At 48.9% G+C, this 22077-nt stretch overlaps 1 protein-coding gene across 2 annotated transcripts in view; it reads right to left on the bottom strand.

The window, feature by feature from the left end:
• CLCN7 (chloride voltage-gated channel 7) overlaps nucleotides 1–22077 on the bottom strand; it is an 823350-nt gene that overhangs the window by 590098 nt on the left and 211175 nt on the right. For both annotated transcript variants that reach the window (XM_069646815.1, XM_069646816.1), the window contains one exon: nucleotides 16705–16798. In XM_069646815.1, coding sequence (XP_069502916.1) covers nucleotides 16705–16798 — 94 coding nt within the window. The remainder of the gene's footprint in view (nucleotides 1–16704; nucleotides 16799–22077) is intronic.

Raw genomic sequence — 22077 nt, 5'->3', positions numbered from 1 at the left:
CTCCTGAATCCTGCCAAAGGCGAAATGGGCAAAGAGACCAAACCTGGTTTGGCACGCAGAGAAATCTCTAGAAGGACCTTTCCACAAAGAAATGGCAAAAAAAGAAGACTGGGGCCATTTTGTCAAAGATGGCTCCTGCACCATTTTGAAAAAGATGGCTCCAGCGGTTGCTTTACCGGAGCTGCGAACGCAGCACGTGATAAATGCAAACCATGGTAGTTCAAATGAAACCACTGCCACCAGCCGTTCCGTGAGGAAAGGGCAACATAAAAAATGTTACATGAAGATCTAGACACAGGGGATATCAAGTAACCCCTCCAGCACTCTATTGTAAGATAGTGACTGCTGGGTCTAGAAAGTCACAATGGTAAGTAAAGTCAATTTCACTTTACTGCTCTGGGAAACAGTAGTTTATCTCAGAGAATGGTATTTAGCCCTTGGGGAAATCTGAAAGACTTCTGTGTGCCACTGCACTGAAGGTGCTGTGTGACAATGTAAAAGATTATGCCTATGGAGTTTGTCAGACTCCATAACCAAAAGAAAAAAAGGTAAAATCCACATTAAAATACATGAGAGAGCGGGAAAACGGGTCACACTCTCCAGGCTAAAAAAAGAACCAAGTCCTCAAAATCCAGCAAAGTTGCTGGGGGTCTCTAAATTGGAGGGAATTGGCACATTTCTGAGAAGTCTCCCCAAACGTTTCCTAGCTGAAGAAGAGTAGGGGAGAGTGCCAGGTGGGAATATGATAGGCAGGGAATAGATGAGAAAGTATTTGGCAGTGAAAAAGAGCACCTCTATTAAAAGTTGTGGTGGTAGTTTTGAAATTTTTTGCCAGAGGTTCAGACCAGCTCCATCCTGAGTCGATCCCCTCAGTTTTTCAGCCTCTTATGAGAGAGACATCATTCAGCAACATGTGTTCCTCAGCTGTATGGTTGTCTGGTAAACTGACAATACAGAGGGCATGTGAGCTTTGGCCGATTTCTTTGCCCCACATGCAGTACACACTTAAAAGTGGATGTGTCCCCCCCAAATCAAAGAATAGCCAAAAATGTGCAGGAACATTTTCACATGAAGGGAAAATGACAGAGTGAAGCAATAAAAGCTAGAAAATTCCATCAGATTTGAAGAAACACTGCTTCAGCAGAAACATTTTAAAGGATCCACAAACATTTCTCTGCGGAAAATCTTGCTGATTAGGCACACTCCTTTAAAGGATCAGGAATTGGTCCCATACATGTGTTTTTCCCACCTCCCCCCTGCCCCCCCCCCCGATTAAAAATATTCCAGAATTACATGCATGGCTGTAGATATCCAATGGTTATAAAATATCAACGAAGACCCCACAATGAAGAATGTTGAAATACTTTTCCAAAGACAACAATCTTATGGAAGTGAAAAAAAGAAGGGTGCCAACCGCAAAGACAAACTCAACTAGCCTTCCTGGTGTCAGAAAATGAAAAGCTATGCTTATTGGAGTTGAGCCTGAACAAGAGGGGACATCGTGTAAACTCTTAGAGGCAGCCTGTCTGCTTTCAGGCAGTTACCAACTAGATGGGAAAAGGGAAGAGCACAAGGAAATGGCAGGCTAATATGCCATAATTTTACCTGAAGCCAAAAGTGGGAGGTAGCCAGATTTTTGTTTCTAAACTAGGGCACTTCCAAAATAATTTTTGCAAAGGATACCTTGCGTAAATGTACAAATCCAGGGGTGAAGAGGCAAATCCATGTATTGATGGGCACATTCCCCATTAACAAACAGAACCTGTATCATACCTGGAACAGGCAGGTAAGAATTCCCCTGCATGAAGGTGTAACATGCAGAATAACTATTGTTGAACCATCTGAGCTGTTAATGCCACAGGACAGCGACAACATAGACTGCTGCTGTCAGTCTTGCATTTCCATCCCATTTACACAATACAAATGCAATCGGAAAGTCAGACATGATATACATAGAAACACCCCAGACAGCAAAATTATTGCATGTAGTATTTTACAAATATTTAAAGTTTGAGACGATTTTCCAGCATAACAGCTGCAAACCCATTTGTTGGAAGGTAGACCCCACTGTGGTCCAGCATACAAAATCCTACACATTAAGATGGCATCCCAAAACTTGCATGGCTGTGTCTCTCATGGGCCACAGGAACACCACTTGCAGTAACATTACCACATGCACTATTTCTAGGTAAACAATACTATCATACTCCTAATGAACTCTTTAGTCCCTGTTAGGGCGGATGTTTAGAACCAGCCTTGTGGGAGGATTCTGGATTGCCGGCTTAAGTGATGACACTTCTTATGACTTATACTTCTTAAACTCTCTCCAGGTAGTGTAGACCGAGGCGTAAGCAGACTTCGTAAGGAAAGCTTAAGAGATCAGGGGCTTGTGTTTTGGAAGTACAGTTAACATCACTTTGAAACTACCAAGTAATAGTGTTGCACGAAAAAGTATTAAAAAAAATACTATTTATTAAGCCATATAAGCAGACCAAGCAGCACATACACAAAAGTTGGTAATCTCAAAATGAAATGACCTGTACTTACACTTGAACACAGTAAAAGCAATGCAGAAGAGCTTTATCAGGTAAACAGATACCAACAGTGACTCAATCCATAGTTCATACAATTTACCTTGTAATTATAAATCAGCCAGTAGCATATGCTTGTCTCAAAGATTAAGCCTTGTAAGTATAAGTCAGACACCCAACATTAGCAGTCCTCCCATATCAGTAAAGTTGTTACAGGGTTTCAAAAGAGTGAATTAACAGGTTGGTGATTCAAGTCTCAAAATTAACCAGCACAAGCTTTGGCAAAGCCAGCAGTTAAGTAAAACAAATACTTAGTTGAAAAAGCAAGCTTGAATAAAAAGTACTCTTCAATAAAAATGTATGAGGACAAAAGTAGCGGCTGTTAGGAAAGTTTTTCTGAAGTTCACCTAAGGGCTTAGTAAAACCAAACAACTGAGACCGTACGAAACACCACTCTTGGTATAAGGCTGTACCACCAGATTATTTGGTAGCGTAGACAGAGCAGCCAGGTTCATTTTAGAAGGGATAGAGGGCTGTAGCTTGGAACAAAGAAAATGTAGCATACATATTGTCCAAAGAAACACTTTGTATTGTTTATAGATACGGAAGGATATTTAGGGTGCAGTGCCATATTGTTATAAGGCTATGTATGGTGTTTCTAACTCCGGTCTTCCTTACATATTAGTTCTCTCATTTGGTCCTTAGTTACCGTGTTATTTATTCACTTGCTTTGCTACACTATGGTTGATGGGATTGCATGAACTGTGTTTAAAAGTAAGGTATCAGTGCTCGGTTGCCAGAGCATCCCAAAAGTGTGTGCGTTTTTAATAGTGGTGTATGTTTAGTGTGATACTTTTAAAAAAATATATATTTTTATTATTTTATAAACAACACTCCAAACATTACAAACAATGAGGACTTCCGTGTTTAAGCTTCACAACAACAACATTACATAACAAAGTACACTTTTCAGTCCTCACCCCCCCTCCCACCCCTTTAACTCGAGCCCCTGTATCCATGTTATCGTTCTACTTGTCTTCAGGCATAACTATTGCCGTTATCTCTTCCGTATCATCATCGCTATGGCCTGGGAGGGACCCACCATTGAGGCCACCAATTGTCTCCATGCTATTAGGGGTCCCACCTCCCCCCCTGCTAACTGCTTCATACCAGACAGCCGTTTCCCCCTCTGCCCACTTCATGAGGTCTGCCCACCACATCTCAATTCTAGGCCGATGGGCTGCTTTCCAGCACATTGCAATTCTCTGTTTGGCCAGGATGTAGGCCAGGTCCTTCATCTTACTGATGTGCCTCAGGTTGCGTGGTCTGGTAAAACCCCCAAGCATGCATGCCCAAGCTGACTCCACCTCCAGCGTAATCCCTTTTCCTGCTAAGCGTAGCTTCAGCTCTGTCCAAAACCTTCCCACCTCCGGGCAAGCCCAAAACATTTGTAGCATCCCAGCTTCCTCCTCCCCGCACAGAGGGCATTTCTGTATCACCGGGCCACCAAACTTGGCAATTCTACTGGGGGTCAAATATGCTCTATGAGTGACATATAATTGAATCTGTTGGAGCCTCGCGTTTCGGGACACCTTATGATACCTTTGGGATCTATCCCATTGCCCATTTGACATGGGTTCTCCTACCTCCTCTTCCCAATCTCGCCTTAGTTGGAGCAGCTCCTTCCCCACCCTAGTCCCCAGTAGCTCATATATGCGAGATATTTCATGCCCACCCTCCGATATCTCATACATTGTCTCGATGGTAGCATCAGGTTGTTCCGCAAGCACTGCCTCAGGCCAACTTTCTCGCACCCGTTTAATGATTCTGGAATAAGTAATATGTTGGCCTTTATGCACCCCGGTGTCCTCTATTAGCCTCTGAAAGTCCAATGCCTCCCCCTCCTGCCATATATCTCCAGGGTAGCCAGGCCCATCGGTTCCCAGTATCTAAGGACCCCTTTTATCATTTGGGAGTCTCCCCCGCATAGCACCACGAGCGGCACCTGCAGGGAGAATGGGGCTGGGTTTCCCACAGTTTGCCATGCTCTACGCCACATTTCCAAGCCTAGCACCAATAGTCTCGCCATTCCTAGTACCTTTGCTTTAGGCAACCACATTGTCTCTCTAAGGAAGTAGGGAGCAGGATCCTTACACAACAGCCTGGCTTCAGCCGTTTCTTCTTCAGACAACCACCTGGCCACATATTGCAACTATCCCGCCAAGTAATACAACTCAAAATTCGGCAGGTTTATACCCCCCCCCCGTCGCACGAGTTTTGTAGTTTCCAGAGGGCCACCCTGTTCCTGGAATTATGCCATATGAAACCCCTGCACAGGCTGTGGAGTTTGGCAAAAAAGCGCTTAGGGATCACATACGGGATATTTACAAAAAAGTGCAACAGTCTGGGAAGGACTACCATCTTAATCAGAGCCGCTCTTCCCATCATGGCCAGGGGTAGTCTGGACCACAATCCCATGCTATTCTTAATACCTTCAACTGCCTTTTCTGTATTGCGTTTGTATTCTTATCCTGTCGTGTGGTATATGTCAATACCTAGGTATTGAAACATCTTGGTTCGCCAGGCTACTGGCAAAACCGGTAGGCTCCTCGGTAGGGCGTGTCTGTACCTCCCCAGGGGGAACATGCTGGATTTCTTGGGATTTACTGCTATGCCCGAGATGGTAGCGTATCGTTCCATCACCTCCAGGACCTATTGTAGGTTTTCCTCTGGGAAGCGCAGATATGACAATGCATTACTTACCGTAAAAGCATTTCTGATGGTTGTATATGCTTAGATTCACATGCTGTGCATAGGTCCGACATCCAGTGGTCACTGCGGAGTATTGCATTTTGTTTTTCGTAGTCGAAAAGGGGACGTCGACAAGGCGTGTCTGTAACACTATCCCTATAGTGATGTGTGTTGTACCCACAATCCCTCACGCGTCGAGGTCCCTCTGTTTGTATTTTTCTGCCCTGAGGGAGCCTTCTAGACGTGAGTGAGTACAGAAAAGAGAGAAATATAGTAGAGGATGTCTATGTTCCTTCCATCCGAGCGGGGAGGAAGGGCGGGCGCATGTGAATCTAAGCAGATACAACCATCAGAAATGCTTTTACGGTAAGTAATGCATTGTCTTATGATGTTTGTTAATCTGCTTAGAATCACATGCTGTGCATAGACTAGCGAGCAGTACCCGGAGTTGGCGGTGGGTTATGAGAAGGAACAGTAGAGAAAAGATGTCTTAATACTGTCTGTCCCACCTGGGAGTCAGATCTAGAGTGTGCATCTAGACAGTAGTGTTTTGTAAAGGTGTGCACAGAACTCCAGGTAGCCGCTTTGCAGATGGACTCAAGGGGAACATTTGCAATGAATGCTATGGAAGCCCCCGTGCCTCGAGTGGAATGTGCTCTTGGCTTGAAGGGTAGTTCTCTCTTAGCAAGAGTGTAACAGAGGGTGATGCATTGTACAATCCATCTAGATATAGTGGACTTAGAGACTGCATCTCCTTCTCTTCCTGCTGCCACCGAGACAAAGAACTGATTAGTCTTTCTCAGTGATCTGGTTCTTTCCATGTAGAACATGACAGCTCTGCGTACATCTAGTGTATGCAGACTTTTTTCTCCCAAGCTGGAAGGGTTTTGAAAGAACGTTGGTAGTTCTATAGATTGGTTTACATGAAATTTTGAGATGAATTTTGGTGCAAACCTTGGGTGTGTGCGAAGAATCACCTTATCTTTGTGAACTGATACGAAGGGGTCTAGTACAGAAAGAGCCTGTAGTTCACTTACTCTCCTAATGGATGTGATAGCTATTAGGAAAGCAGTCTTAAGAGTGAGGTATTTAAGAGTTGCCTTGTGCATGGGTTCGAAAGGAGTGCCCAGGAGTCTAGAAAGTACCACGTTTAAGTCCCATCCGGGAGCTGGGTTAGCTATCGGGGGGTGTATTCTTTTTACCCCTTCCATAAAGGCTTTGATAACTGGTATCTTCCACCACGACACTAAGTTGGGAAGTGGTGTATGCAGAAAGTGCCGCTAGGTGGACTTTAATGGAATTAAACACTAGACCTGAATCCAGTAAATGGGTCAAGTACAGAATAATGTCAGTGGCAGAGCAGTCAACCGGGTTGATGTTCTTACTTTTACACCAGATGACAAATCTTTTCCACTTGCTAGAGTAGCAGTGGCGAGTATTAGGTTTTCTGGCTTCCCTGAGGATGTCCATACATCTCTGAGGGAGATGTAAATGTCCAAATTCTATGATCTCAGGAGCCAGGCTGCTAAATTCATGGTCTGAGGGCATGGATGCAGTGTCCTGCCCTTGTCTTGTGACAGCATGTTGTACGGGCAGGGAAGTTTCATTGGGGGAGATAGGGACATCTCCATCAAGTGAGCGAACCATGGCTGCCGGGCCCACATTGGGGCTACTAGTATCATGTTAACCTGCTCTTGGTGCATTTTGTGCACCACCTTGTTGAGGAGGGGAGTCGGGGGAAAGGCGTAAACAAATTTCCCTGACCATTGAATCAACAGACCGTTCCCCTTGGACTGGTTTTGTGGGTACCTGGAGGCATAACTTTGGCATTGTGAGTTCTCCAGGGTTGCGAACAGGTCTATTTCCGGGAAACCCCATTGGGTGAAGACGTCTAAGACGATGTTTTCGTGTAATTGCCATTCATACTCTTTGGGTAGGGGGAAGTCTCTGCTGAGTTTGTCTGCTAGCAGATTGAGTTCCCCTGGTACATGTTGTGATAGTAGGAACATGTTGTGTTTGAGAGCCCACTTCCATATATTCTGGGACAGCTTGGACAGTCCTGGAGAGTGAGTGCCCCCTTGCTTGTTGAGATAGTGCATAGCTGTGGTGCTGTCTGTGAGGACCATCACTGTCTTTCCTTGTAAGTGTTCCTGAAAGGCTTTCAGTGCTTTGAACACTGCTAATAGTTCCAGCAGGTTTATATGCTTGGATGCTAAGCTCGGAGTCCACACTCCGTGAGCAGTCTGATGGGATAGGTGAGCCCCCCATCCTGTAAGGGATGCGTCTGTGGCTAGAGTGGCTTCCACTGCGGGTGTGGGAAAAGTTTTCCCTAATAACAGGTTTTCCTTTGTCCACCAACGTAGCGAGAGAACCAAGGCCTGCGAGACTACCACCAGATCGTCCCATTGTCCGCTGGCCTGACACCACTGGCTGTAGAGCCACTCTTGCATTGGGCGCATGCGCAGGCGCGCGTGAGGTACCAAATAAATACATGACGCCATCATCCCTAGCAAGCGCATTGCTTTGCGTACCGTCACCTCTTGACCTGCCACATATTGGGGGATCTGAAACAGCATGTTTTGGACCCTCTCGGAGGGGAAGACGAGGCCGTCCTTTGTTCGAATTAGAGCCCCTAGGAATTGTTTGATTTGGCTGGGGTCTAAGCTGGACTTCTTTTCGTTGATGGAGAAGCCCAGTTGGGACAAAAGGTCTACGGTCCTTTGGGTATTGGAGAAGCATGTTTCGTAAGAATCCCCTGTTATGAGCCAGTCGTCGAGGTACGGGTAAACCGGGATGGATAATCGTACTTTTGTAAATACCCTTGGTGCAGATGCTATCCCGAAGGGTAGTACTCTGAACTGATAGTGTTTGTTCTCTATCTTGAACCTGAGGTATTTTCTGTGCGCTGGCAACATTAAAATATGAAAGTATGCATCTTTCATGTCTAGTGTTGTCATGTAATCCCCCTGTGGTAACAGTGGGATTACTTCCTGCAAGGTCACCATACGAAACTTTTGGGGTTTGACAAAGTTGTTCGCTGGGCGCAGATCTAATACAGGGCGCATGGTTAAGTCCTTTTTGGGTACAAGGGAGTACACTGAATAAATACCTTCTGTTACCTGAGATAGGGGGAACAGCCTCTAGCTTCTTTTTTCAGTAGCTCTTCTACTTCTTGAAGAAGAATAGTGAGGTGTTCCGGTGTCATGCGTCGGTTCCGTGGGGGTCTGTATTTCGGGGAACCGTTGAATTCGATGCAGTATCCGTGGGCTATGGTGGATAATACCCAGCGGTCTGACGTTATTCCCTCCCATGCTGAAAGGAACGATGTTAGCCGGCCCCCGACCGGTGATGCATGGGAGGGGACCCGAATCTTTAGGTCATTTGTTGGTATTGGGCGTGGGGCCTTTTGGACTGGAGCCGCACCCTCTTCCTTTGCCACGACGTTGGCCTCTTTGACTGAACTGGGTGCTTTGGTTAGAGGGCCAGTTGGTAGCAGAGTAAAATTGTTGTTGGCTTTGCTGCTGGCGTTGGCCACGAAAGGAGCGTCTATTGCCATAGCTGCGTCTGTTAGGTGGCCTAGAAATTTGGTCAAGAGTCTTGATGGTATCAAACTCCTTCGCATGTTCTAGTGCCTCATCAACTGCTTTCCCAAACAGATGTGTTTGCTCTATGGGCTTGTTTATTAGGGAAGCCTGGGTTTCTGGCTTAAATCCCGAATTGCGCAGCCAGACACGGCGTTTGAGAAGTATTCCCTGAACCAGGGAGCGGCCAGCTGTCTCTGCGGCATCTAAGGAGTTTTTTACGATGCCCTGGTTTACAAGAGTTCCCTCTGATATAGTAGCCAACAGGCGTGAACGCAGGGGTTCTGGTGCGTCCTCTGCTTCGCTGCGCAGCTTGCTCCACTGTGCATCTGCGTAGCTAGCTAGTAGGGAATTGTTATTCGCGACCCTGGTTGAGAAGGCGGCGGATGTCGTGATTCTCTTCCCAAGTGCATAGAGCTTCTTGCCCTCTTTGTCAGGTGGTGCCTCACTAGTAGATAGTGGTACCCCTGCTCTCTTTCTTGTGTTAGTCACTACAAGAGAGTCCGGGATAGAATGTCCCCTGATGTACAAAGGGTCAGAAGACGAAGGGCTGAAGAGCTTTTCTATACGAGGGTTGACCCCTCTGACTAAGGCCGGATTGGAAAGGGAAGGAGCTATTCTTCTCTTTATAGAAGCCAGGAGCGGAATGGACTGGCTGACTGGGGCTTTTTCTTTAATAACCTTTTCTACAAAGTCTATGTCCGGAAGGGTCTCCCCTGTGTCTATTTCAAAATGCGCTGCTGCCTTGCGCAACAGTGCATTAAGTGAAGGCTGGTCATCTATGGGGGAGGTGTTCCCAATAGGTGAGTCCTTGGGAGGAGAAGGATGAAAGACATCAGGGTCTGAGTGCACTGATGGGGATTGCCAAGGCTGCACTGATGGGGAGTGCCAGGGCTGTGAGGCAGCTGTATCTTCCTCCAAAGCCCCTGCGCTAGTGTAAGGGTCTTCCTCAAACCTCTCCTCCTCAAGTTCTTCCTCTCCACCTAAACACTCCTCATCTTCCTGGGGGTCTTGCTCCTCTTCAGTGAGGTCATAAGGGGTAAACAGCCTAGGAATATTGACCCTAGGGTCCTCTTGGGTCCATTCTCTCGGTCTTTTGGGTGGGGTTGGGTTTTGGCTACCCAAAAACCTCTTCATCTTTTCCATACAGGAATGGAGTCTTTCCAGGGTCTCATGGGGAACCCCTGAATAGTCTAGAGGGGGGAAATCAGTGTTTTCGGCTTCAAAATGCTTCGAACGCTCCCACAACGTCGACGAAAGGTTTCCGTCGCCCTCAGAAAAGCCCTCCAGTAGTTCAGAAGTGCCTTTAGATGGATGGGGCAGTTCTTGGCTACTCTTGTGCTTTTTCGGTGTTTCTATATCCTTGGGTGCGGTATTCGACGTCTGTTTAGTCGTCCGCTTACGTTTGTCCTCGGAAACAATTCTTGCCAGACTCTCGACGACGAGTTCGTCAGTCGAGGGTTCTGGAGTCGGCGTTGCCTGCGTTGCGCGTTGTTTTTCGACGGTCGCTCTATGGAGCGTTACGTCGGATGTTTTTGGGGTAGCGCCCGTATTAGATAGAAGCCCAATCGCTGGTCGCGGCTGCGTTTGCGGGTGGGGCTTCAGACCCTTGCGGTCTGAGGTTGACGCCGGAGTGCCCTGCGTCCCCTTCGGCGCTGGTGGATCCTTCGTCCTGGACGAAGAAGAGCCGTGGGTTGTGTGCTTAGGCCTATGGGGTCTGTGTGCTTCCTTGTCGCTGGGGTGTTCATCCCCATAAGCAGGGCGTGAGCCGAGCCCGTCGGGGCCGGGGACGGACGTCGAGGAGCGCGAGCGCTCCTTCTGGGGGTTAATGACTTCCGTAACGGACGTCGAGTTATCACCCTCCTCGTCACTTTCTGTAACAGCGGCGGCGGGTGAGGAAACAGACTTCGACATCGCGTAGTCCGCCCACCTCTTAACCTTCCGTTCTTTAAGAGTTCTTGGTTTCAAGAGCTTACACAGGCCGCGCAGCTGTCCTCTTTATGATCGAGGGGCAAGCAACGATTACAGAGCTTGTGCTTGTCCTTCCAAGTGTATTTGCCCCTACAGCGTGGGCAAAACTTAAAGGGTGTCCTCTCCATAGCTGAGGCAATAAAACCTGGTGATAACAACCCCAAGGGAAAGATAGGGGAGAAAGAAAGACATTCTCAACGAGAAGGTAAAAAGTTTGAAACCCCCACTCTCCCTACTGTATGTTGGCCGCCGAGGCCTGGCCACGTGTTCGGCAGTGCCGAAGGATCTCCTCCGTCTCTTCCCCTCCGTCGAAAACTTGCTCGGCGGGGAAACAGCTTCACAGCTAACGTCGAGGGGAGGGATCTTTAACAATAAGTATATATTAAGGACTGGGGTCCGTAGTAAATGTTTAGCAATGTCTCTCTAGGAGATCCACGTAAGGCGACCATAAGCTGGGCGGAAAAAAACAATCTGAGGGACCTCGACGCGTGAGGGATTGTGGGTACAACACACGTCACTATAGGGATAGTGTTACAGACACGCCTTGTCGACGTCCCCTTTTCGACTACGAAAAACAAAATGCAATACTCCGCAGTGACCACTGGATGTCGGACCTATGCACAGCATGTGATTCTAAGCAGATTAACAAACATCAGAAAAGAGTATATCATCGGCATACAATGATATGAGATGTGAACCTTCCGCAGTGTGGATCCCCATCTCCCCATATTGTTGTCTGAGGCAGACTGCCAATGGCTCCAACGCAAGGATATATAGCATAGGCGACCAGGGGCAACCCTGTCTAGTGCCCCTGCTAAGTTGCCATTTATCTGAGATTGTGGCACTCGTTTTGACCCTTGAAATTGGGGAACTGTATAACATTTTGACCCACATCAGATACCCCGGCCCCATCCCGTATTCTCTCAGTCGCCAGCAACCAAGGCCATCTCACTGAGTCGAAGGCCTTAATTGCATCCACCGAGACAATTACTAGTTCGCCGGGGTCCTCCTCCTGTTTGGTCGATAATGTGGTGAAGTCTCCTATGGTTGTCAGTTATGTTCCTGCCAGGAACGTAGCCTGTTTGGTCAGGGTGTATCAGTCTGCTGTGAGGATTTTTTATGTCCTGGTTAAGCATCGATAGGGGTCTGTATGACCCACAGTCTGTGCCTGGCTTACCTGGTTTTAAGAGCAGGATGATCACCGCCTCCCGTAGGGACTCCAGCAGCCTACCGCGCTCAAACGCCTCATTAAGCATGGCCGGCAGCGGGGGGAGCAGCTGTTTGTATGTTTTATAGAATTCGCTAGGGAGCCCGTCCGACCCTGGAGCTTTGCATGTGGGTATGTGCTGAATAACTGTCTCTAGTTCTTCTGAGGCAATTGGGGCGTCCAGGTCTGCCCGTTCCAGATCGTCTAATGTGGGCAAGCCTATGTCTACTAGTGTTTCCTGGATCTCTTGATCCATTTCTTCCCTCGCATCCTCATAAAGACGTTTATAGTATCCAGTATCTTTGTTTACTCCCTCCTGGGTATCCCAGATCTGGCCCTCGTCCCCCCTGATTTCCCTGATCACTGGTTGTGATGTTTCATTTTTATATAACCAGGCCAGCAATCTGCCCGGCTTGTCTCCACCCGCATGCTGCCTTTCCACATATTTCTTGTAGCTCAACTTACATAATCTATCCCAGTGCTCACTGCTGGCTTGTTGTAGCAACTTCATCCTTACCTCATCCTCCTGAGAGGTGCCCCCTTACGCATTCTGTCTTCCAACTCCCGTTCTATGCCCCCTTGGAGCCCTCTGGATTTTGATATGACTACACCCGCACTACTATTTTGAATGCCTCCCATACGGTTCCTTCAGATTGAACGCTTTCGGTGTTAATGTCGAAATACTCAGTGATCGCCTCCCTCAGGTCCTCCCGGAATCCCGAGTCCTGCAGGGCCTCAGCTCTGAGCTTCCACGTCGGGATTTGCGCTCTAGGGAGTTGGTGTCGCCACTCCAGGACCAAGGGGGAGTAGTCCGAAAGCACTCTGGCCTTATACTCCGCGCCCGTCATTTCTCCTACCAACTCAGCAGCAGCAAACATATAATCCAGCCTCGTGTGCAGGTTATTTGGGGCCACATAATGTGAATACTGCCTGTCTGCTGGGAGTAGCTGCCTGCAGACATCTTCGAGTTCAAAATCTATCAGCAGGGCCTGTAACGCCTTTGCGGCCGGGGTGGGTTTGTCTGGTTTACCTTCTGATCTGCCCATTTTAGGATTTAATGTACAATTAAAGTCCCCTCCCCATAGGATTGCGCTGGCCAGTAGGGGGCTAATTTTGCCGTATAAAGACCTAATATAAGCTGCTGTATCTTGGTTAGGGGCGTATAACTTTATAATGCTCACTTCCCACTTCCCAGTTTTCCAGCATCCCCGCACTACTATCATTCTGCCTTCCGGGTCCATTGTAGACTGAATCAGCTGAAATGGTACATGCGGTGCCACCCATGTTATAACTCCCCTCGCGTAAGCGGAGTATGTGGCTCCCATGATGCTCCCTTTCTCTTGACTACCTCCAGTTTCTCCCTAGTAAGATGGGTTTCCTGTAATAATGCTATGTCAATCCTCATCCTTCTTAGATACATCATAACCTTGTTACGCTTCAAATTGCTATTGAGGCCCCTCACGTTCCAGGTCACCACCAATGCCATCCATTGGATATCCCGCCTCCCCTCCCAGTTTCCCTGTCTGATGTGACACCAAATTTGGCTTGTTCCCCACCCACTTTCAGCAAACTCCACCCCCCCTTTCCCAACTCTAAACCACTGCACACTGCTTCACGCAATCTTCTTTTCACAGTCCCAAAGTTCATGAGTCTGCGCTGCACCTGCAAGGTGTAATCCGGGTATGCAATTATGTTTGCCGACCCCCCTCTGTATTGTTCTGCCCTTCCGAAAGTGTTCAAGAATTTTTTCCCCGATCCCTGTATTTCAGGATCTTGGCTATCACCGGCCTAGGGGGGGTTCCCGGCAGTGGCCTCCTCATCAGGGCCATGTGCGTCCTTTCCATAGCAAACCCCTGGGTCAACACTCTCCCGGTTATCTCCTGCAGCAGCATAGATTCAATGTACTCCGTGGGGTTGGATCCCACAGTACCTTCCGGCAATCCAACAATATTAATATTATTCCTTCGGGCACGTCCTTCCGCCTCCTCCGCCCTGCTTTCCAGATTGCCCACGCGTTGTACTAGGGCGTGAAGTTCCGATTTATGGGCTGCGCAGTCCGCTCTGTTCGGGGCCACCTCTTTTTCTAGGTCACCCGTGCGTTCTGCTAATGACCCGACATCTTGCCAGAGATGATTCACCTCTTGTACTGCCCCGACTTTGAGCTCTAGTGCCGCTTTCAATTTGTTCATGGCCAGTCCCAGTTTGGTCTCCCAAGCCACTTTCAGATCAGCAATCACAGCAAGGATCTCCTGGTCTTTGCCCATAGTGTCTGTGACCCCAGCGGGGGTTCTTGTCTTTGCTCCTGGCCGCTTCTGCACCCGCTGGCGTATTCGTCGTGTGGGTTGCTTGCCCTTTGTTCTTAAGGGTTTGTTAGTCATCGTGGTGTGTCAAGGACGTATGGGCAAGCCCCACCGCTTGTGGCCCTCGGCCTTAGTAAAGATAGACTGCCATTTGTGTCAGGGCCCGCCCAGGCCGTGTCAGGGGTGTCGTTAAGCTGCCTGTTCTGCTCCTGGAATGGGCTGTGTCCTCCCACGAAATTATGTGGGTTTATTCCATCCGCTCAAACCCCGAGCCCCAGCCCCCATTGGTCAGGGTCCTCGGGCGCACTCCCCAGTGTCTATGGTTAGCCCCAGGTGTATTTTCTGGCTCATCGTGCGTCACCCATGAGCCCCGACAAATTACTGTCACTTCCCACCCAACGGTGGCGTTTGTGGAGCTTCTCACGAGGCATGCTTCACGAGCAGGCTATGTTGAGAGTGCCCACGAGCTGCCAGTGCAGCACCTGGAGTGGGCTCTGTCCTCCCACATGGTTATTTGGGCTATTCGGTCCGCTCCAAACTGGGGTCCGAGCCCTTGTTGATCTAGGTACATGGGCGCACCCTCCAGTACTTATAGGGCTCTCCAGGTGTGTGCGCTGGCCCACGTGCGTCAACCGTGAGCAGCGCTAATGGCTGCCACTACCCACACAGCGGTGATGTCTGTGGGGCTTCCCGCCAGGCCCGCTTCTCTGTGCCCCCACGTTCGGTTCAGACGTAGGCCAGGGGATGTGCCTCTGCTCTCTGCCCCCGTTACTGCAGTTCGTTGCTCCGGGTCATGTGGGGCACTTTGTAATTCCTTGGTGGCCTCTGTAACCACCTACTTCCTGCGAGCACTACCCTTGTGTCCCCATAAGCAGCCACAGCTCGGGGCTTGATTGTCCACTCGGTTCGCTCCGAGCTGTAGTTTGCCCCTGGGTGGGACGAGTGCCGATTTAGGGCAAGGGGGCCCTGGGTCCGGCTTTGCGCTCCTGCCCCCTGGCCGGGTTGCGGCACCGCGGGCCCCCTTCACTGCCGCACCCGCAGCAACTCCTGCAGATGAGGGAGTGCTCGGGCTGTCTTTGTTCCTTCACTCTGATGAGCGATCTGTTTTTCGGGGCGCAGGGCTCCCGTGCATTCCCAGTGCGTCTGCGTCCTCTGCAGACCGCTTTTACTGCTCCTTAGGAGCGCTCGTGGAGGTTAGGTCCGGCGCTGGGTTCACCTCCAACCGACGCAGCTGGTCTTGCACCCGCCACGGCATCAGGGGCGGCCGAGACCCGCTGCTGCCAGCCACGGAGGCGGTCCGGAATGAAGATCTATGCCGCTGCAGGCGCCTTCCAGCCACCGGGTGCCGCGCTTCAGCGCCTCAGCGGGTATCCCAAGGGCAGCAGTGCTCCACCGTCGAATCCGTCTCATATTCCCCGCAGTGCCGCCGCTGACTCTGCCCTACAGGCTAGCCCTTTGTTCGGTCTTCACTGCCGCCATTTTGGGGTCTCCATCCCAGGGCTCTTGGGCACAACGATGTCCGCAGGGCTGTCTGTTTTCAAAATCTAGGCTCCAGCTTCGCAGGATACGTGTACGCCACCTTCATGGGCAAACACACTGAGTTTTAGGGCAAAAGCACATGCATTTGTGCACTTCTAAGCAGGATCAAGTGCCGGATCGCAGGAGCTCTCCCAGAGCTCGACTCCTCACATGGCTCTCGTAGCCACGCCCCCATTTAGTGCGATACTTGCCTGTGGTTTTTAAAAGTTTGTCCAAGGCATAAATAAATTAGTGTATGTTCATACATTCTGCCTAACGTGTATTATTAAGAGTGTGCCCTGTGTGTGCTTCACTAAACCATTCTTACACCCTCACAAGTCAATGCCTTGCTGCTCGGTCACGACCCAGATAGAGTTCGGCTAGACATTAGTATCTTTCCCTGTTCATGAGAGTAGGGTGTCTTCTCAGAATCTGTCCACAGAGCAAATTCTGAAAATCCATTTTAACATTATGCAATTGTGTGGCGTTGCAAATTTGCTTCTCCTTAAATCAAGGACGCTGGTCTAGAGATTCTGACAAGCACCCATTGGAGTTAACCGACTGCAGTATCAGATTTGCAGTGTAATATGCTTACATTAAATCACATTAGCTGTTCATTAAAGCCCCATGTAGTGTGCTGCGATTAATTTTAGAGTCCTGGATACAGCAGTTGAGAAAAATACACAGGACATTTCCTAAAGACTCCGTGTGGGAGCAAGTGTGAAGCAGGGTACATTTTCAAAACCAGAGGTCACAGATGTTATCATAGTTTCCTGCATAGTTAAAGGCTGAAAACTTTAATTTCCTAATGGATGAATAAACCAAGGATTCACATTCTTACTTACCCACAGGGGCACCAAATGCAGCCGAGACACCAGCTGCAGCTCCAGCAGACACAAAGTCCCTCTTCTCTGTGTCTCTGCGAAAGTATTCAAAGATCTGAAACAGTAAAAAGCCGGATGATGAGACAGATATGTTCTCATTGCTTCCTGTATCAATATCCACCAGATGGAAAAAGCAAACAATTGAAAACTAGTAACAAAATATTATCCCACAAACACCTTCCAGAGTTTCCTGGATGTATCCCAGTTCTGGCTGCTCTCATTTGCGCTTGCCAGTGCGAGTACACTGGCCATATTATCCCTGCATTATTTTTTCTGACTGTGTGACGTACAGTCTATTCACCATCAACAACTATAGAGAAATAAATGCAATTTTATCAATACTCACATTGCTCCAGTGCCAACAGCTTCTATGTCCTAATTACACGCGCTCCTATACTGGGACGAGAGTATAGCTCAGGGGCAATGCGTCTTGGAAGCAAGACAATGCAGGTTTGAATCCCAGGCATGTGCTTAGTGAGTGGTCTTTGGTCTATGGAGCGTGTTACAGAAAATTAATTAAACTTCCCCAATCAATGACACCCCCCCCCCCCCCCCCCAAGTTCGTGCCAGATCTTTGAGCAGTACTCTAATGCAGATCCACACTCACTACTACAGGAGACGTCTGCCATTCTCCCCACCAAATCACCTTCTTATACTCAACCCCCAGGTCTCCTCCCTCATACTCTGATTGAGGATAAATACACTTCTACTTTCTTCCCGGGTCAACGCCTGGGTATCCACCCTCCAGCCAAAACGTGCAACTTTCTTTCATTCAGAGTGAAGACCTGCGCTTTTTTCAACTTCACATGCAACTCTTGCCTAGCGAAAAGGACCTGCTCTCCTGCTGAAATTTATTTCCATCATGCTGCCACTCTTCCTTGAGCTTCAACCACTGCAGAGCAAACTACATTCCTACTCCATGCTCTCCCATCAAGCAGCACCTACAAAGACACCACACATCTTCTACCAGGAGCTTTATTCTACCTCTGCACGCACGCACGCACACCCCCCCCCCCCCACACACACACACACACACACCCCCCCCCCCCCACCTCCCACCCCCCCCCCTTAGGCCTTAAAATAAAAATGTGTCAAAAGCATAAAAGTGGATGCAAATAACATAAAAGCATAACAATGAAGGGACTGGGTTTAGATTTGAGCACATATTAATGCATTTCAATTGTGCAAGCTCACTTTGCTTCAAACAATGTGGTAACCCTAGTAGGGCAACTTGATCAAATTCCAGACTCAACGCCACGCCCACATTTTCTGTAGCCTCAAACCCCTCCCCCACAGACATTTTATATGCATGAGAACTGGAAGACAATAGAAATGGGAGGGAAAATAAATCCTCGTGGCCTGCCTCATAATGGATTGCTAGTGCCACTTAAAGCTCAAGCCCTTGAAGACCAAATTCATAATGGTGATCAACAGTATCAAAGACCCTGACATCCACGAAGACCCTGACATCCACGAAGACCCTGACATCCACGAAGACCCTGACATCCACGAAGACCCTGACATCCAAACCTGGCTCTCTGCCATGATCCTCGGGGCGTCACACCCCAGCTGAACACCTGATCAAAATCCTGTGGGTTCTACATCGAAAGGCGCCTCTCCTTCAAGCAGCAGATGGCAAGGAAGCAACAAACTGCTTGGTACCAACTTTGCCTCCGGTGGAGAATCAAGCCCTTCATTCCAGCAAACTTCTTCAGATCTGCTACCCAAGCTTAGGTCCTCTTCTTCCTGAATGGTGGCAATGCCCTTCCGGTGACCAGCCTGTATTCCTGAGATAAGCCCTGCATGCTGCAGCACAACTCAAGTGACTACACAAATTCTAACATCAGCCCAACCCTCATCAAACTGCACTGGCTCTAGCTGCAAACACGCATCACCTTCAAATTCTGCATCATCAACAAGGCCATTACCCCAAGTCCCTAAGATATCTTGCAGAGAAGCTCAGAATCTCTCTAGGCCTATGATCCACAAGAGGCCAAGACTTGTGCAGACCTACTCCACTAGTGCAGGAAAGTGACTACAAGACAGGCAGCTGTCGCCACCAACAGACACTGGAACCGCCTCCTCATAAACCGCATACTCACCTGCTTGCTTCAATATTTGAGGAAGGAGCTCAAGACCCTCTTCCAAGGAAGGGCTCCTTCCCAACACCTAGGTCCACATCCCTCTACTCCCCAACCAACCCAAGATCAAGAGATCTGCTCCCCACTAATTGTTTGTAGATCACTTGTTTCCAAATTGCCTGTCTGTCCTCCCACTCCCCCCGTGCTTACCTGCCCATTCCCTTGCATCTCTGTCATTTCAACTATGACCGGTAAAGCACTCTTTTGCTTCCTGTAGCCAGGTCCAAGCTGAAATACCTTATTAATAATAATAGCCACAAGATGTGCATTACTCCACTTGCCTTTGTTGACAAATTAACAAAGGACAGATGGACTTTTTAATTTCTGGTAATTTTATCAGTGTTAAAATCAGCTATAAATACATTTCTAGACAATATTTTAATCTTTGAAAGCCAATGCCTCATTGCAATAGCTCAGTAAGGTAAGTGCTTACAACAGGAGATCTGTAAGATGTATATTAATCACTGCAGCAAACTCATTAACTCACTAAGCCATCATACTATGCGTGGGACCTGCAGCTGTCCTCGCTTCTCCCCCAGTATTGTCTGCTCAGGTGGCCAATGAAAGGCCGTCGGTATTGGATCCTGACTCTGGGGGTGGATATGCAAGGGAGAATCACCTGAGTGGAGGAGACTTGGGAAGTAGGGAGAGGGCATCCTCAGGCGAGACATGGTACTCCCCATTTCCCTTTCACCACAAACCCTCCTATCCCACAAACCTTCATAGGTTGTCAGCCATCTTATTATGACCCCTCTATAATATCCCTCAAATAGCATCAATATGATACTGGGACGAAGAAGAGGACATCCAGACCAACACATTTTGCGAATATAAACGAACATCAGCTCCAACCAAGTACTGGGACGAGGAGGAGGACAACAAGAGCAACAAGGGACTGCTGCTTTGCTGGTGAGCGGTCTAGTCTTTGGTGTATTGGCAATAGAGGTGGGAACTTTAAAAAGGGGAAGCCCAGCAGAAATTGAGTCGAAAAGGGTTGAAAGATGGAATTGTGAAGTTACTGCAAGGAAAGTGTTGAATCATGTGAATATAAGGAACTGCATAAACTAACAAGTGCTACCAAAACAAAGAGAGCACAATGAGTCGAATGCAGGATATAAGAAATCCAACACTGGTGTACAGAACTGTGTCAACAAACATTGGCAAGAACCAAGGAAATATGCAAGAACCAAGGAAATAGAAGGAGGTGTAAACCATGCAAAGTGGCTAACAAGCCCCAATATCGTGTCAGGAGAGTGTGACATGTGCCTGATGCAAACCTTGTGGATGAGGAGAAGCAGTGGACTGATGCTACAAGAAAAGCAATCAAGAAAGGGTACTGATGGAGTGACCTGTAATGGGTGGACCGTGTGGTATAACAACTGTGCCTAGACCGGGTGGCCTTCAAGCCAGAGAGCTACAAGAAGCTCTGAACACTATTCCTTTTCTTTGATGCCGATATCCCTACACATTGTAAGCAGTTGGTTGTGAGGGCAAGTATAGGTTTTGACACAGACAGATGTTTTACTTTGGACTTCCTGATGTAGACCATACTTCGTTTTCCTTAGGTAGGGAAATCCTACCTTCGCATGGGGCAAGTTAGGCATTCATCCATCATGCCTTTTCAGTTAAATAAAGTTTTTAAGAAAACTTGAACCTGTGGTCTGTGTTAGACTCTTGGTGCCTTCACAAGTACCAGAGGAAGGTCAGAGAAAAAATGAAAATTTATTTTTAAAAATAGCTAACATTGCTGTACAAATGAATAAATATATTTTAAAAAGGAGCAAAGCTGCTTAAGAACTAGTCTAGGGTGGGATCCAAGATGGCCGCTGTGGAGACGACAGTGGTAGGAGCGCTCCCAGAGCCCCTAACAAGAAAGGTGCGATAATTACAGCAATTCCCCTCCCAGAGTGCTCCTACCTGCTGGAACTCGGTGCCGCGGCGCTTGGTGCTGGTGTGGAGCGGGGTTGGTGCTGCCTCTGTCCGAGGTGGAGAGCGACGCAGCTGCCGAGGAGATGGCCAGACAATGCAGGGCGGCGCGGCCTGCCGTGTGTGTCGGAGGAGCGAAGCCCGCACTGTTCTGGGCGGGAGGGGCCACGGCTGCAGGAGTGCGAGGCGGCACTGGCAGAGAGTCGGAGGCCCGGGCGGGATCTCGCAGTGTGGGACTGCTTCCACTCCTGGGATCTGCCCCAGCTCGCGGCCACTGTGGAGAGTGGAGGTGCCCTCCAGGGAGAGCAGAGAAGGTGGCTCCGGGCCCTTGCAGAGGAAGGGGGAGGTGTCACCCACAGTGAAGGGCGAAGCAGAGTATCTCTGGGGAAGATCCGGAGCTCCAACGTTGGAGAGAGACTACCTCAAACCTCACCTCCGGGGCTACAGCGGGGAGAAGCGGACGGGCCGAGGAGCGGGCCTGTAGTAATCTGCGGTGGTGCGAGCCTCAAGGAGGTGTCTGCCTGCACTGTTAATGGGGAAGCAGCAAGGAGGCAATCTGAGTGGTAGGGGAGCGTGGGGATTAGGAGGGAGGCACGGCCTGACTACTATAAAACATTTTTTTTTTAAAACGCTGCAAGGTCCTGTTCAAGTGCCTGCCCCTTGGCCTCCTCCAACCCCCAACCTTAAATTGGGACAGTGATCGGTGGAAAGAGAGGCTGGAACGGACCGACCACCCCAAGGGCTGGGCTTTGTGAAGATCTCTGGAAACTTTCAGCATCAAGAGGCCCAATCCCGCCCTGGGAGCATTAGCGGAGGAGCCCCTGGGACGGTTCTCAAGGGCCCCAGGCCACTACAGGGGTGAACCTGGACAACAGGAGGGCACGAAGAACCCAGAAGTGCTGGGAAATACGGCTAGGAGGCACTCTGCCCTGTGGTCTGGGTGGAAAGTGGCCTGGAGTTCTAGCGGAGCCCAGGGAGGAGTAAAGCAGTGGGAGGAGGCAGAGCTGGACCCAGGCAAGGGAAACGGCAGAGCCAGGAGGGCCCAGCACTGATTAATATGTCCAAGAATATAGGAAAGGCTCCAGGGACCCCAGCGAAAGGGGATAAAAAATCCCCAGAGGGTATGCTTTAGAAACTGGAGAAAGGAAGAAGGAGCATTGCCCAAATGAGGGAAAGAGGGAGCGAGGAGGAGACAGACGCAGGAGAAGACCAAGAGGATGAAAGGGTCACAAAGAAGCTACTTGAGGAGCGTTTCCAGACTTTTGAC

Source organism: Ambystoma mexicanum, chromosome 2q, assembly GCF_040938575.1.
Source record: "Ambystoma mexicanum isolate Mex_15411 chromosome 2q, UKY_AmexF1_1, whole genome shotgun sequence".
In the NCBI taxonomy this organism is placed as follows: domain Eukaryota; kingdom Metazoa; phylum Chordata; class Amphibia; order Caudata; family Ambystomatidae; genus Ambystoma; species Ambystoma mexicanum.
The sequence above is the reverse complement of the archived record's forward strand: the minus strand, read 5'-3'. Positions and strand labels throughout refer to the sequence as shown.